The sequence below is a fragment of the Marmota monax genome, unplaced genomic scaffold (assembly GCF_021218885.2).
Source record: "Marmota monax isolate L192 unplaced genomic scaffold, Marmota_monax_Labrador192_F-V1.1 WCK01_AAM20220418_F8-fsc00102, whole genome shotgun sequence".
NCBI classification, from domain to species: Eukaryota; Metazoa; Chordata; class Mammalia; order Rodentia; family Sciuridae; genus Marmota; species Marmota monax.
The window spans coordinates 4,616,007-4,631,761 of NW_026692494.1; the positions used below are offsets into that span (position 1 = coordinate 4,616,007).

The following is a 15,755-nucleotide window of genomic DNA, read 5'->3' on the forward strand; positions in this document are numbered from 1 at the left end:
CGAGACCAGGCGAGGCCTGGGGTAGCTCCTCCCCAGCACACCCAGCAATCGGAGGAACAAGAAGGAGCAGGAGCAGCCCCTCTAACCTAGTCCTCCTGCATGAGACGATGCCCTGGCGGGGTTGGGGGCTCCTCCTGCAGGCGCTCTGCACAGCCCTGCCCTAATTGTGAGGGCACCATGTGCACCCTGTTGGCTAAGTGACATTCTAACCAGTTTGGGGATTCTGAAGTTCCAGAGAGCATGGAGCAGGGTGTCCCCCTCCCACCCTGTGCCCTGCCTCCTCTCTACCTCCTGTTTGTTTCCCCTAGAACCTAGTGGTACCATTTCTTCTGCGGACATTCTCTGCTGCAGGGGCTGGCCCTTGGCGTGGTCAAAGTGTAGGGGGTCAGGGGGCACGTGAGGCGAGGGGCCATGCGGCTTGCCTCCTCGGGGCTGCAGGAACCAGCTGGGCTCCCACGAGGGCCGAGGGCCGGGCCATCAGATATTTTGGGCACAGCAGTCCCGGGCACGTGGACTGAGAACCACGGCAGTGTGTCCCACGTGGAGGACTCTGCACATCAGTTTTCTAAAAAGCAAGTGGGCCTAGCGCCATCTGGGCAGCGATTCCTGATTGGGAGAAGCCCCCGCCCAAGCTGAACCTGTGATTCTTTGATTGTTAGATGGTGCTCTCTTAAGAAAGGGCTTATTTTAGGAAAGAAGAAACCACAATGATGTATTTTGGTCCCAGCTTCTGAGTTTTCTAAAGGGACACTTGCTCCTCTAGGGCGCCAGAGGGTGGTAGGATGGGGACAGGGGCCTCTGTCACATTACCCACTGGGGTCCCACCAGCTATGGCCACGGCCTGCTGGGGAAGGGGTAGTGCCTGCTGGGATGCCAGCTCAGGCCACCTCTTCCTCCTCACGGTAGACCTACCGGGATCATCTGGAAGGACAGAAGCACAGGAAGAAGGAGGCGGCCCAGAGGACGGGCCTGCAGCCCAACGGCAGCCCATGTGGGGCGCAGGCACAGCTGCACTGTGGCCTGTGTGCTGTGTCCTGCACCGGGGCTGAGGCCTACGCCGCCCACATCCGGGGAGCCAAGCACCAGAAGGTAGGGGCCCACACACCACTAGCCCACGCCTGGCCCCTGGGCATCTGGGACACAGAGGGCCACCTGCCGAGGTCCTTCAGAACACAGGGCTGCGGTCCCCGTGCCCCGGGAGCCATACACCTTCTAACCATGAACAGGACCCCCACCGCCTGCACAGACACATAGGGACCTGGGGGCCTTTGCACCTGGGCCACAAAGGAAACAACCACGCTCAGCACTTGGGGACTGCACAGTGTGCTGGCGGGGGTGACATTCCCTCAGAGCTGTTTCCTGTCTTCACACCAAAGCCTTCCTGTGGCCTGAGAGACGCCTGCAGGGGCAATTGGTGGCACCCCCACCTGAGAGAAGGCAGGGAGACCCCTGGCCTGCTCCCCAGGCTGCCGGGCCTTTCAAAATCAGCAGCGCCCACCCCCCGCCCGGGGTACTGTGAATGTCTGCGGGATGCTCACTCCAGAGGGCGTGGAGGGCTGAGGAGCCCTGGGATGCCAACCACGTAGTCACCGAGCAGGACGGCTGGGAGTGCCCTGTCCCGCTGCCACCTGCCTCCTGCCCTTGGGCCTTTGCATAGGGCCAATCTTTCCAGCCCATCCTGAGAAGGCTTGGCCTAGGACCGTCTCTCCCTCCCTCTCCCTCCCTCTCCCTCTCCCCGAGCTCACTGAGGCCCACATGGGCAGCCTCCTGAACACCTGTGGGAACTGCCCAGCCATGTGCCGGTGGGTGTGGAAGGTCGACAGAAGGAGTGTCGTTGCCTGGGGGCTGGCAGGAGATGAGACCAGGCAGGGCAGGTGCAGTGTCCCCTCCAGGGCTGGGACCGGGCCTGGGGTCAAGGAGGCTCTGCAGCCTGCTGGGTGGTGCAGTCCTGAGGGTGAACTAGCCAGCAGGTGGGTCTAAGGCGGTGCAGATGCTGGTGGCCACCCAGCAGGCCTTGCCAACTGGGACCTCAACAAATGCCTTGACCCACAAGTGCTGAGGGGACGTGGACGGAGCACGGTGCCTGCAGGTCTTAGGTGGAGAGTGGCTGTGTCCAGCACTGCGTGCGTGCATCCGGCTTGCCTGGTGGTCCCCAACCACACATGCACACACCGAGCCGCCCTGTCTGGGCAGGGCCCTCGGAGTCAGGGAGACAGAGGTCCGGATGAGGGACAGCCAGAGGAGGCCAGAGGGAGCCAGGCAGGTGCTGAGAGCCGGAGGTGCCTCGAGAGCAGGAGGAAGGGTCTGGAAGCAGGGGCAGCTCAAGGAGGCCCTGGCAGGGAGCGGTGCTCTGGAGGCATTTGGGGGGAGCCTGGGAAGGGGTGGGGCCCCTGGATGCTCAGCCTGTCTCTCGGAGGTCATCCTGACGGAGGGACGGGTCCTTTCCAGGTCTTCAAGTTGCACACCAAACTGGGGAAGCCTATCCCCACCATTGAGCCAACGCCCAGGAGCCCTGCCCGCAGCAGCAGACCCGGCCCCCACACCTCTGACAGCGCCCCCGAGGCCTCCACCCGGCCTTCGGCCTCCGCCACGACCAGCCTCCACACTCCAGGCAGGCCAGCCCTGGCCAAGAGGACCGTGGCCTCCAGTGCCCCGCAGGAGGGTAGGTGGCCCTGCATCCCTGTCTGTGTGCACCAGGGCAACCTGGCCGCCTCCTCAGGTCCTGGAGCAGAGGCTGAGTGTCAGGGTGTGTGCCATGTGCGGGAGCGGGCGATGCCGTCCAGAACGCGGCCCGAGACCTTCCTGGGAGGTTTTGCTGTCGCGTCTTCCTGTAGCCTCCAAAGCCCTGTCAGTGGCCTGGAGATTTCCTCCCACCCTGGTGCCCAGGGCACACTGGGTCCTGAGGAGTCACGTGGGCGCTGACGAGCCACGCGCTGCCCTGACCCTGCCCTGCAAGTCCGGGCCCACCATGACCGGAGGTGGTGACAGCTCCTGCTCTGAGCCCTCCACTCTCCTCAGGCACCGTCCCTAGCTGCTCCCTTAGGAAGATTGTGTCACTTGTCCCAATGCGCAAATGGAAAGACCAAGGTGAGGCGACTTAGGGTGGCTGGCCGGGCCACCCAGCCAGGAGTGGTGGCTCAGTTCCCCCTGCTCTGTCCAGCGGTCCCCGCTCGGGCCCCTGTGTCCTGCGCTGCTGGGGGTGGGTCTCTGTGGCCTGGGCAGCATGGCTTCTTGAGTAACAACAGATTTTAAACTTCTCGTGGTGCGGAAGCCCGAGCCCTTGCAGGCTGGCTGAGCCGCACCTCGCCCTGCAATGTGGTTTTTTTTTTTATACCTTTATTTTATTCATTTACTTTTATGTGGTGCTGAGGATCAACCCAGCGCCCTGCGCATGCCAGGCGAGCGCGTTACCGCTTGAGCCACCTCCCCAGCCCCTGCTTTCATTTTTGAGGCTGGGCCTCTCTGGGCTGCACAGCCTGGCTTCCACCTCCCCTCCCCACTCAGCCTCCCACACAACTCAGGCCTGGGCGCCTGCGTCTGCCGTGAGAAGTTGATGGCAGAGGCATTTCTCCCGAGGCAGGATGTGCCTGGTTACCTGGCGAAGGAGACTCTGGCCACTGCCTCCTCATGGCTGATTCACAGAGGTGGAGGTTAGGAGCAGCTGGCGGGTCCCTGAGGGAGGGGTGCAGCCTGGGCTTCTGCCCCATGGATTCGGGCTGGCCTCAGGCCTCCTCGGCTGTGACTTGAGCTGGTGTGACCCAGAGACGCAGCTCCAACGAGGAGTGTGTGTGAAGAGGAAAGGCTGGGCTCCTACTGAGCCCCGGAACCCACAGAAGTCACTCACTGGCTTTGTGGTGCCGGGGACGGGCCCGGGGCTCCCACACACCGGGAAAGCGCTCACCCCTGAGCCGCACCCAGCCCTTTCTTAATTTGGGGACAGGGCCTTGCTAGGTTGCCCAGGCTGCCTGGACCTTGCCACCTCCTGCCTCAGCCCCCTGAGTGTTGGGATCACAGGCGTGGCCACAGCACCCAATGGAATGGCCTCTTAAAAGAAAGGTCCAGGTGCCTTCGCGCCAGTGATGGGTGATCACAAGCCCTGATGGGGGCGGTGGCTCCTGCCCAGGGGTATGCGGTTTTCGAGAGCAGCAGGCGTTTCCTTGGGTGGGGCTTGGGGCACCGTGTGCCGCTGCTGGTTCTCCTGTGAGCAGCCAGCTGTGGTGATTCCTTTATCCATCAGTCTGCGCAGAGCCTCTCTCCACGTGCCCCCTGCTCCGTTGGGAGGGCTTGGCGAGGTGACTCCACGTTGAATCTGACCCTTTCACCTGAGCACAGCCTGTGGTCTAGGCAGCGCTAATCGCCATCACCAGCTGGAAAGGACATGGAGAGGCTGGGCTCTGTGTGCACCTCACACTGCACGGCTGGTGGTGTCCAGCCAGCTCTGGTTTCTGGCTGCAGTGACATGGTTGTCCCTCTTCAGGGCCTCCCAGGACACAGGCAACACGAAGCAGGCCCCCGGAGGGGAAATCAGCTCGGCACAAGTCGGAGGGGCCAGGAGAGCCACCCTCCCGAGGAGGCCCAGGGGAAGCTCCTGGGGGCTGCTCAGATTCGGAGCCCGTTGGCCCCGACTACGTGGAGGAGGTGGGTAGAGGCCACCGCGTGGCCGATCCCTAGTGCAGAAGGGCCAGACCCTGGATCCAGCTTCGGCACCTCGCTGGGCTCATCACGAGAGATCTAGGTGAACCCGCCCCTTCCGTGGGTGCCACAGCAGACCTTGTGGGGCCAGCACTTGGCGCAGACCCCCGATGGCCCTGAGTGAGGGGCAGGGCATGCCATCACCTTTGCAGGACTGTCCATCTGCTCCCTGAAGAGGGCGGGTGGAGAGAGCCCAGCCAGTGGAAGGAGGCCCAGGACGCTCCTGGGAGGGACGGGTGTGCCACTCCCTGCCAGCTGGCTTCAGGCCCCGCCGGCCTCTACGGGGGAGGCAGCTGGGTTCCCTCAGCTCACCACTGCTCAGGTTGTGAATTCTGGCCCAAGACGGGTCACTGGGAGCCACCATGCACCTGCATGGCCCCCTCAATGTGCCCAGGGAGAAGCAGTCAGTCCCAAAAGGCCCATCCGCCTCCCAGAGCCTCGCTGGGGCTCGGGCCACGCACAGAACACAGCTGTCACAGGGAGCTGCAGGCCTGTGTGCCTTCGTCCCCAGGCTCATGTTCTGGTCCAGTCCGTCCAGCATCTTACATTTTGCCCCAGGCAGAATGACCACAGCAGCCAGAACCATGCCACCCTGTCAAGAAGCTGCCTCACATAAGGCCGTGGGCACCAGGGAGGGCCAGGGTGGGCAGCGATCGCAGCAGGGCAGAGCCGGGCTCCTCAGTGAGGTGCATGCCAGGGGTGGAGACTGGGGCAGTGCCAGGAAGACGAAGGGCCAGGCGGGAGGCCAGCCTGGGCTTTGGATGACACCCTGAGCAGGCACAGAACTGACCAGTCACCTGCATGTTGGTGACGTCCTCTGGGCTTTGCTGGAACGGGCAGCTGTGCTTCGTGTCCCAGGTGTGCAACGACGAGGGGAAAGTGATCCGGTTCCACTGCAAGCTGTGTGAGTGCAGCTTCAACGACCCCAACGCCAGGGACATGCACGTGAAGGGGCGGCGGCACCGGCTGCAGTACAGGGTGCGTCCAGCAGGGGCATCGGTGCCCACCCAAGGGCTCAGCCGGCCTCCTGGCTATCCCACCTGCCAGTGCCCGGTCTGGTTACCTTGGGGTCCCGGGGTGGGCAAGGGCATGGGTTTCCATTTTCTGTATCCAGGTCCACATCAGGAAATACACTTTTGGCCTCCATGAAACTGGGCCTTAGTACCTCCAGTCCCTTGAGCCTCTGGACACTGTGAGGCCTGGACAGCCACCTCTTGGACCCTTCTCCACCATGATCCACCACACCCTCCTCCCGCTGGGAGCCCCCGCCCCACGCTCTCTGCCCACCTGCTTTCCCATACACCGCTCTCAGGGCCGCCCCACCGGCCAGCAGCCTCAGCCACGTCTCAGGGCTGGCTCTCGGCACCCCTCAGCCCTCTTGGCCGTGGATGCTCCCCTCAGGCTCCTGCATGTCCTTAGAAACAGGGCCATGTCCCTCTTACCTCAGTCACAGTCTGTTCTGGATCAGCACTTGCCCTACTGCCTGCCCAGAGTGCTCAGGGATGGAGCCAAGGATGGGTGCAGGAGTGGCAGGTGGATGGGTGGGTGGATAGATGGGTGGACGGGTGTGTGGATGGATGGGTGGATGGATGGATGGGTGGATGGATGGGTGGATGGGTGGATGGGTGGATGGGTGGATGGATGGATGGACAGATGGATGGATGGGTGGATGGATAGAGGAATGGTTAGGTGGATGGATGGATGGATGTGTAGATAGATGGATGGGTGGATAGGTGCATGGATGGGTGGGTGGGTGGATGGATAGATAAGTTGATGGATGGGTGGGTGGAAGAATGGATGAATGGATAGGTGGATGGATGGGTGGATGGATGGATGGAAGGGTGGGTGGAAGAAAGGATACATGGGTGGATGGATGTGTAGATGGATGAATGGGTGAATGGTTATATGGATAGATGGGTGAATGAGTGGGTGGAAGGATGGATGTGTAGATGGATAGGTGGGTGGATGGGTGGACAGATGGATGGATGGGTGGTTGAATGGATGGATATATAGATGGATAGATGGGTGAATGCGTGGGTGGATGGATGATAGATGGGTGGATGGGTAGAGGGATGGGTAGATGGATGGATAGGTGGATGGATATATGGGTAGATGGGTGGAAGGATGGATGTGTAGATGGTTAGATAGGTGGATGGGTTGACAGATGGATGGAGGGAGGGAGGGAGGGAAGAATAGGTAGATGGATAAATGGATGTTTAGATGGATGGATGGGTGGATGGGTGGACAGATGGAGGGAGGGAGGGATAGGTAGATGATAAATGGATGTGTAGATGGATGGATGAGTGTATGGACAGATGGGTGCATGGATGGATAGATGGGTGGGTGGAGGGTGGAACAGTGGATAGATTCGGGAAACCAATGATGGTTTTGTATTCTTTTGGTCATGCATATTTGCAGGCAGGTTTTTAAAACAAGGAGGGTGAGCCCACAGGAGAGCCATGGGATGGTGTCTGGCTATTGTCTCCCTCTTGCTGGGTGGCCCCGACTGCACGCGCGTTCTGGGCTAGCTGGACTGCTCGCGGCTATTCTGTGGCCACCTTGTTACTCTCCAGTGCAGTGAGGCTTCCACCTGCAGCAGACAGAATACTGAGCGAGCACAAGTGGCCCTCAGACGTCTTGCTATGATGTCACAGCTGTCTTGCGCTGTGTGAGCAGCTCTGGAGGCCTTGCTCGGGAAGCACCCTGTCCTTCAGTGAGCGGGACACACCCTCCCAGCTCCTCCTCATCAGGAGCACCCGAGTCACCTCTCATCCTTGGTGGCTGACGGTTGCTCACCCTTGAGCTCCCCTCAGTGGCCCTCCCCCACCACCTTCAGGACGTAAACTGCCCTGTGGGCGCGGAGTGTGGCAGCCTGGGGTCCTCCTTGGCACCCTCCCTGGGGGCGCCTGCTCTCACAACTCGCCTTGCCTTCCCAGAAGAAAGTGGACCCCGACCTCCCCATAGCCGCCAGGCCCAGCAGCAGGGTGCGGAAGCTGCTGGAGGAGCAGATGAGGAAGGAGCGGCAGCGGGCCCAGCGGCGGCTGGAGGAGATGCGGAACTGGTGCTCGGAGCTGAGGTGCCCCCCACCCCCAGCCGCAGGACAGGGACAGGCCCCGCCCGCGCCCCCCCAGGGCCCTGCACAGTGCCACCATGGGCCTCCAGGGCCAGACCGCCACCCTCACACTGGGCAGCCTCCGTTCTGGCTGGTGGGGGCCTCTCGGCTCAGTGCCACCATGGGGGGCCAGTCACTGCTCCATTCCATGCATCCCCTGGCCTCTGTTGTCCCCTGTGACCCCAACTGTGGGCACACTTTCTCATCTCCCTTCTCCACCCTTCAGAGCAGTCCCAAAGCCGGGCCTGGCCCTCTGTAGTACCCGGGCCGTGGGCTCTCTGGCAGCAGCAGGCCTACGTGGGGAGGACACGGAGACGCCGCCGAGGGCACCGAGGCTGCATGGAGCCTCCCACCCCCGCACATGGCCTTGATCCCACCGTGCATATGGCAGGCGCTGTGCAGGGCTGTGCCCTCAGTTCTCGGGAGCCGAGCGAGAGCCCTCAGTGTGGGTGTGAAGGCGAGGGGGCCTGGCTGTGCCCACGCGTGGGGCATGGGGCACAAGCACGTCTGCTGCAAGAGGTCGGCTCCCTGGGCCTCTGTCCCCTCAGCCCTCTGTCCCGTTTGGCCCTCTGTCCCCTCCAGCCCTCTGTCCCGTCTGGCCCACAGGCACCATGAGGCGCGCTGCAGGCAGCCAGAGGAGGAGCCACGGCCCCAGGACAAGGAGCAGCAACCCGCCTCGCCCGACTGGGCCCCTTCGCCCGCGCTGGGCAGGCTGGGTGTGCCCGCAGTCCCGCTCCCGGTGGGTGCCGAGGGCCAGTGTGAGGGGCAGCGTGGCCTCCTCTAGCAGAGTCCTCTGTCGGCACCAGGGCTTCTGAGCGCCTGCATCCCGCCCTGCCCCCTGCCCGGCCCTGGGATTCCGTCAGCTCCCTGTAGCCCCAGGGTGGGGGAACCTCATTTTGTGCCCTTCTGCCCCAACTCCCCGGCTCCTGCTGCCATGGACATGTGCCCTCCCAGGCCAAGCACCGGGTTGATGGGAAGCTGAGGTCTGCCCCTCACCAAGGGCAAGACCCTGGTGGACTCTCGAGCCTCTGGCCGGGTTCAGAGGGATGCGGCCCACGCTTCCTGCAGCCACGGGAAGCCTGAGCTCCTCCTGGCGCTGCCCATGGCTCCCGCAGTCCGCCCCCGGCCCCCTGGGTACTGGACGCCCACCTGGCCATGCCCCGCCTCTGAGCCTGGCTGGCCACCATCCCCCCCACCTGTGCCCAGCTCCCTGACGCCAGCCTGCTCCAGGCTCCTCGTGAGTCCTCCTGGGGCTTTCAGTGCTGTCACAACGTAGTAGGCTGCCTTGTCCCCTGCCCACTTGGTCCCACAGACAACTCAGCCCAGCCCTGACAAGGTGGCCTCTCCCCACAGCCCAGGCGGCGGCCAGAGTCCAGCGATGACCGGCACGTCATGTGCAGGCACGCCACCATCTACCCCACCGAAGCAGAGCTGCTGGCCATCCAGAAGGCCGTGTCGCACGCAGAGCGGGCCCTCAAGCTGGTGTCCGACGTGCTGGCCGAGGAGGACTGGGGAAGCCTGGAGGAGGAGGGCGGCCAGCGCAGGTAACAGAGAGGCCTGGCCCTCAGGATGGGTGTCTGCAAGGACCACAGGGGTCAGGCCCAGGCCCTCCGAGGCCCATGGAGGCTCTGCAGCTCCCCGCAGAGCAGAGGGTCCCTGTCTCCGAGTCTAAGCCCCAGCTACAGGGAGGCGCTCCTGGCTGGGAGCATCCTCTGAGGGCCACGCGCCTCAGCACGCAGCCCATAGAGCCGCACCGCGCTGCGCCTGCCACCTGCTGCTCTGCTGAGCCCGAGGCCACAGCTGGGTGACACTCAGTGAATAAAGTGCCCAGGTGCCGCTCACAGGGACGACCTTTTCTTGGTGAACCTCGGCTTCCTCATGATCGGGGTTAGGGGACCGGAGGCCAGGCCCTCTGCGGCGTGCTGGGGTGGACACGGCTGACCGATGGATGCACACAGGGGCTTTTCAAGGCCTTCCTCGGGGGTCACGTCCCTCCTGTCCTCTCTTGGGGGTCTTCCTGCAGTGGGGAATGCACTGAACCACATCCAGGTGCACAGCTCCACCGCGTGGAGCAGTCCAGGGCCGCGCCGCCATTCCTGCCGTCACCCAGAGCTCTCCCAGCTACAGTGTCCCCACAAGCACTGACCCCCGTTTGTTTAAGGCCCCCACGAGTGCACTTCCTGCCTGTGGGCTGGCCTGCCCTGGACCTTTCACGCAAGTGACCCTCTGACCTGCTGAGTGTGGACAGCTCCTCTGGCAGCACTTGGTCTGCGTGGAAGGCGTGGGCCCTGGTCAGAGTGTCCCTGCCCAGGGACAGCTGTATGTCCCACTCACTCCAGCCTGGCGGGCGCCCCTGGCAGGGGCGGGCTCCCACTTTACAGACTAGGAGACCGAGGCGTGGGGAGGCTACTCCCAGGGCTGGCGCTGGGCATCCAGTGGACCGCTGGCCCCTCCTCTGACGGCGCCCCACGGCTCTGTCTTGACAGCAGCGCTGTGCCCTCGCCTCGGGTCCTGAAAGGTGTCATGCGGGTGGGCATCCTGGCCAAAGGCCTTGTCCTGCGGGGAGACAGGAACGTGCAGCTGACCCTGCTCTGCTCCGAGAAGCCCACACACGCCCTGCTGCGGAGGGTCACCGAGCAGCTGCCCCAGCAGCTCCTGGTAAGCTCGGGCACCCCGCAGCTCCCTGCCCGCTCCCCAGGGCCCGCGGACCCAGCAGGCTCCCGCCCTCCAGGACTTTAGGAAAGTGGAGGCGTTGCCGCCCGAGGCCGGCCAGCTTCTTTTCACAAGCTGTTGGAAAGGGGGCGCTGGCAGCTCCTGGTCCCCTGGTGGGAGGAGTTCAGGCTAAAACACAGAAGCTGTCCAAATGTCCCACCCCAGGGATGGCACCTGTGTCACGTCTGCCCGGCGTCAGGAGGCTGCGTGGCAATGTCTCCGAGTCAGGCCCGAGGCTGAGACCGGGGCGGGTGTTCGGCTCCCTCTGGGGAGCCCCGCTCGCCCTTCTCACCCGGGAATAGTGGGGAAGGCCACGGCCACCCAGAGTGATGTCTAAGGTCAAAACCAACCCCGCCCCGACGGCCGGGTCCTCCTGAGTCCCTTCCCAGTGTCCAGCACTGGATGGGGCCTCAGGTCTCAAAGGTGAATGGGAAACCACACGTGGGCAAGTCAGCTCCAGCTGTCCTCTGGGAAGGAACTAAGCTGGGGCCAGGTGGACGGGGCCAGGGGGGCTTCTTCAGACAGGATGGGGCGCGAGCCCTGACCGAGGACCTGCGCCCTCGGGTACAGCATTCTGCACGACAGGGCCAGCCCTGCAGAGGCCAAAGGTGGACAGGAGAGAGCAGGAGGGACAGGGCCTGGGCTGAGCCAGGCCTGCAGGGTGCGAGGAGGTGAGGTGGGGAGCGGAGGGCCCAGACCTGAGCCCCTGAGAGCTGCCGGGGCGGCAGGGGCTCGGCACAGCCCGGGTCTCCAGAAGCCCAGCTCATGGCGAAGACAAGCCCCGAGGCAAGGCCAAGGCCGTGGGGAAGCTGGCAGAGCCCCACCCCATGGGGAGAGCCCGAGTGGGCAGGAGATCAGGGTTGGCAAGAAAGGTGCGTTTGGGGGCAACTCGGGGTGGACACAGGTGCCTGGAGGGGCGCAGATGCACAGGGAGCCTGGCTGCCATGGAGACCCCTGGAGAGCGTCCTTCCCTGGGGACAAGGGCATCTCGTGGTGTCAGTCTGCTTCTCTCTGACCACAGAGGTGGTTGTGTCCTATGTCGTCTACTGACCAGCTCTTGCCTCACCATCTGCGCTCAAGTGCCCTGGGGCTCTCCACTGGGAGGCCCCGCTCAGGGCCCAGGTGCACCTGCCCAGTGTGGCCTCAGCTGCATGACGCAGCCCGCATTGTGTTCCCACCCCAGATACTGACGGACGACAAGTACGAGGTCTCCTCTGACCCCGAAGCCAACATCATCATCTCCTCCTGCGAGGAGCCCAGGATGCAGGTCACCGTGACCCTCACTTCTCCCCTGATGCGAGAGGACCCCTCTGGGGACCGAGGTGTGGCCGGGCCCCTCTGTCCAGGTCCCTAGCCCCTGCCCACACTTCCTGAGCATTGCACATACCCAGTCCTGGGGGTCCCACAGTAGCCCTCCAGCACTTTTGTCATCCCAGATGCTGCTACTCACCCAAGAGCTGGGCTTGGGGCAGCAGAGACCCGAGATGGTGACTACGTCCTGCTGCTCAGCTCCCAGGCGGCAGCGCCATTCTCTGGGTACCGTCCCACATAGGCAGGGCCACGTCACCACCTCTCCCTGCCCCTGCCCAGGTGAAGCGTGGACGGAGGCAGCGGAGCAGCTTGATCATGTTGCCAGGGCCACCACAGACCCCCAGTCCCAGGGCCACTTGTCTGGCTCCTTGAAGTCGGATTTGCCCCATCTGGGAGAGTAGGGGAGAGTACTGGGCAAGGTCAGGGGAAGGGAGGGCCTCGGTCACTGGCCTCAGCACTGGCCATGGGGGAGGTAAGTGACAGGCATGCCCGCAAACCTGTGCTGGCTGGGGCCTGTGACAGAACCCTCTAGAAGAGTCTGAGCAGTTCCCCAGGCCCAGTCCTCCTGAGCCCCTTCCTGATTCTCCTGGCCGTGGCTGAGGCCATGAACCACAGTTCAAATGGGTCCTCTTTACAACCAGAAGGCTCACAGCTGCCTCTGGACCCTGGGGGAGAGCGTGGGCAGGGTGGGTGCAGGGCCACCCCAACTTGAGGCCAGGACCTAACAGTTGCAGGGACCTTCGTGAGCACTCGACACTAGGCCTCCCTCGAGGCCCCTACCTGGCCAGATTAGACCCTTGGAGACCCGAATCCTCTGACAGGTGGCCCCGGGCAATCTCAACAGGACATGTCACTTCCTGCAGGCCACTGCCTTCCTCAATGGGGGGAGGCCAGCCCCTGAGACCCCTTCTCTTCCCCCCAGTCCCATCGGGACCCCTGGAGTCATTGCCGTGATGGGCAGACGGGTCCATGGCAGTCATGGAGGGCAAGGCCGCACCTGTCCTGAGGTGCGAGCCGGCCAGGGCTGCTCTTTCCCTAGCCTGGGGTTAGGCCTCAGTGACCAGACCTGTTGCCATCCCACCCCATCCTCCTTTCTGTGGTGCATTTGGAAGCTTCCGGAAACAGGCCCAGTCTGTAGCTTCCCATCTGCACCTTACCTGGCTGGTGGAGAGGACCTGCACCCACCCTGAACCCCAGCCCCCTGCAGCACCCCTCCTGGGCAGATGGGGTTTGCAACAGTGGTTTCTGGGGTCCCTGCCCTATCCCTGCGGGACGATCCAAGAGGAGCCAAGTATTTCCCAAGAATGGACGGTCCAGGTCCACGCAGCCCTCCGAGGCGGGAGCAGAGAGGACGGGCACCTTCCCACTCACCTCCCTCGGGGACTCTCTCCCATTCCTTCCAGAAGGAGCGGAGAAGCCTCAGCCCGACCCAGGAGATGTCCTGAGCCCCGAGAGGTGCCTGGAGTCCCTGGCAGCCCTCCGTCACGCCAAGTGGTTCCAGGTCAGGGGCCTGGGGCCGGATGGGGCCAGGGCACCCACCCAGCCAGCAGCCTCAGCGGAGGCTCAGCGCCCAGAGGCTCTGGAGCCCCTTCCCTCCTAAGGACAGGCTGGTGGGCAGGGCTGGAACGGGGAGGGCGCGACGGCGCCCCGGGTCTGGACGCTGCTGCCTCTGTGGCCTGTGCGCACTGGGGGCCGGCCAGCCCTGCCCCGCCGCCCTCCAGGCTGCCTGTCCCTCCCAGCCCACGCCCCCCAGTCAGGGCCACTGCCCCTCCAGTCAGCCATCCCCCACCCTGTGGCAGCACATCCGGTCCCCAAGAGCTGACTGTGGCTTCCTCCCCAGGCGCGAGCCAGCAGCCTGCAGCCGTGTGTGATTGTCATCAGGGTCCTACAGGACCTCCGTCGGCGTGTGCCCAGCTGGGGGGCCCTGCCAGCCTGGGTAAGGCCATCTGTCCCCCCAAACACCCCCCCGAGGGCTCTGCAGCCCTGACAAGCCCGGACTCCTTCCTCCCAGATGAAAGTGCCCCTTCCCGGGGCACCTGGCCAAGGGCGGCCGGAGCTGAGACAGTCTGAGGGTGGGAGGGCTGGGCCACGGCCGCTTGTGACTCATCACCCTGAACCCACACTGCAGGCGAGGCCAGGGCCACATGCAAATGTGGGCACACCAGGGAAATGGGTGGCCTGGACCCTCCCGGCATCAGGGCAGGGAGAGGGGCCTTGTCCTGGCCTTGCTGGTGCTGAGCCACCTGCCCCAAGGGGGGCCCTGCAGCTCTGGCTCCACCCTGGGTCCATCCCATGTAGGGAGAGAAGAGCCTCTGTGTCCCCCAGTGAGACCCTCAGGTCCCCAGCGACTCCCATGCCTCAGTGGCCAGGAGCTGTCGCCCAGCACAGGCTCCTCCGGCTGCAGGTGCCTGTCTCTGTGGCTCCACTGCGCCCTCCCCTCCCTGGTCCACCCGCCCCACCCCGTCAGCGTCTAGAAGTGGCACGTATGTCATTTCTAAGCCCTTCACTGCTCATGTGATGCTGCGGGAGGTGGCGGGCACAACTCTGTCCCACCCCAGCTCTGAGGGGGCATGCGCCCCTCTCCTGGCCTGAGCCCGGTTCTGGGCCGAGGAAGCCCTGGTCCTGTTCCCTCGGCACAATCCAGAAGCAGGGCCAGTGTCTGCCAGTGTCCAGAGGAACCGTCCACTCCAACCCCTGGGAGTCACAGGCCACGTCACGCTCGTGACCAGCCCCTGGCCTGCTCCAGACTAGAGAAGCCCCACAATGTCCTAGACCACCTCGCAGACGTCCCCACCCTGCCCTCAGAGGCTGAGGTGGCGGCTGCGCCTAGCCCCGGGGGTGGACCCCAACTGAGGCTCAGTAGTGCTGAGTGGGCCTTGTCCCTCAGCGTGTCTGTGACATTGCTGTGGCCCAGACGCTGCAGGTGGGAAACAGGCCGAGAGGCGGAGCCATGCAGCCGTGGCAGTAGGTGGCAGAGGCCTGGCCGCTTCCCAGGGGTGGGCAGGAGGGAGGGTGGGCGAGGTCCTCGTGTCGCAGGGCCCGGGGTCTCCAGCCCACCTGCTAGTGCTTTGGTGGAAGAGGGCTGTCTGGGTCCCCAGGGCACGTGCGTCCCTCCCGCCCCTAGGCCCTGGAGCTGCTGGTGGAAAAGGCTCTGAGCAGTGCGTCCAGGTCTCTGGGCCCTGGGGACGCCGTGCGGCGGGTCCTGGAGTGTGTGGCAGCTGGTGCGCTACTAACAGGTCAGTCGCTGGACAGAGCCTGGAGTGGGCAGCAGCAGAGCCCAAGACCATGGCCGGGTGCCCAGGGCTGCGCACACACCTAGGGCCAGGGTCGCCCCAGACGGGAGAGGGACAGGCCGGAGCAGGGGCAGCTGGCCCAGGGCGAGGGCTGGAGGCAGGCGGGGTCTGCCTTCGGAGCTTTCCCGGTGCCTGCCGCCTGCCCTATGCAAATTTATTTGAATAGATACTTTATTCAAAGCGGAGACCAGATAGTGGGCTGGGTGTGAACTCACCGACAGCCCTGCAGCCAGGAGGAAGGCGCCAGGGCAGGGGCCAGGAGGGCACAGCTCTCAGGGACACAGGACACCGCTGAGTGGGCGGGGGTGACGCGCAGGCGCTGTGGGAGGGAGCTGTTTGTCCACACTCAGGGCCCAGCCTGCCTGGGGGCCTGGAGGACCCTGGCCCCCCACGCAGGACCCTGCTGCAGACCCTCGGGCTGCTCAGCGTGGCCGTGAGGTCCACCGTGTGTCACCGCAGTCCCTCACCAGGTGTCCTTGCACTCTTTGCTGCCCCCTCCTCCCCCCACACAGATGGGCCTGGGCTCCAGGATCCCTGTGAGAAAGAGCAGAGGGACGTCCTTGGGTCCATGAGCCTCCAGGAGCGGGAGGACGTGACAGCCAGTGCCCAGGTAGGAGGGCCAGGGCCACCAGGGC

At 64.2% G+C, this 15,755-nt stretch overlaps 1 protein-coding gene across 3 annotated transcripts in view; it reads left to right on the top strand.

Moving 5' to 3' along the window:
• The window catches only part of LOC124092473 (megakaryocyte-associated tyrosine-protein kinase), a 52,924-nt gene that overhangs the window by 20,874 nt on the left and 16,295 nt on the right, over positions 1-15,755 (top strand). For 2 of the 3 annotated variants that reach the window (XM_046444115.2, XM_046444116.2), the window contains exons 5-17: positions 907-1,089; positions 2,449-2,662; positions 4,478-4,638; positions 5,551-5,670; positions 7,629-7,768; positions 8,411-8,543; positions 9,158-9,348; positions 10,291-10,462; positions 11,700-11,838; positions 13,231-13,328; positions 13,668-13,763; positions 14,952-15,063; positions 15,633-15,730. In XM_046444115.2, coding sequence (XP_046300071.1) covers positions 907-1,089; positions 2,449-2,662; positions 4,478-4,638; positions 5,551-5,670; positions 7,629-7,768; positions 8,411-8,543; positions 9,158-9,348; positions 10,291-10,462; positions 11,700-11,838; positions 13,231-13,328; positions 13,668-13,763; positions 14,952-15,063; positions 15,633-15,730 — 1,857 coding nt within the window. The remainder of the gene's footprint in view (positions 1-906; positions 1,090-2,448; positions 2,663-4,477; positions 4,639-5,550; positions 5,671-7,628; positions 7,769-8,410; positions 8,544-9,157; positions 9,349-10,290; positions 10,463-11,699; positions 11,839-13,230; positions 13,329-13,667; positions 13,764-14,951; positions 15,064-15,632; positions 15,731-15,755) is intronic. The other variant, XM_046444117.2, reaches the window with a different exon arrangement.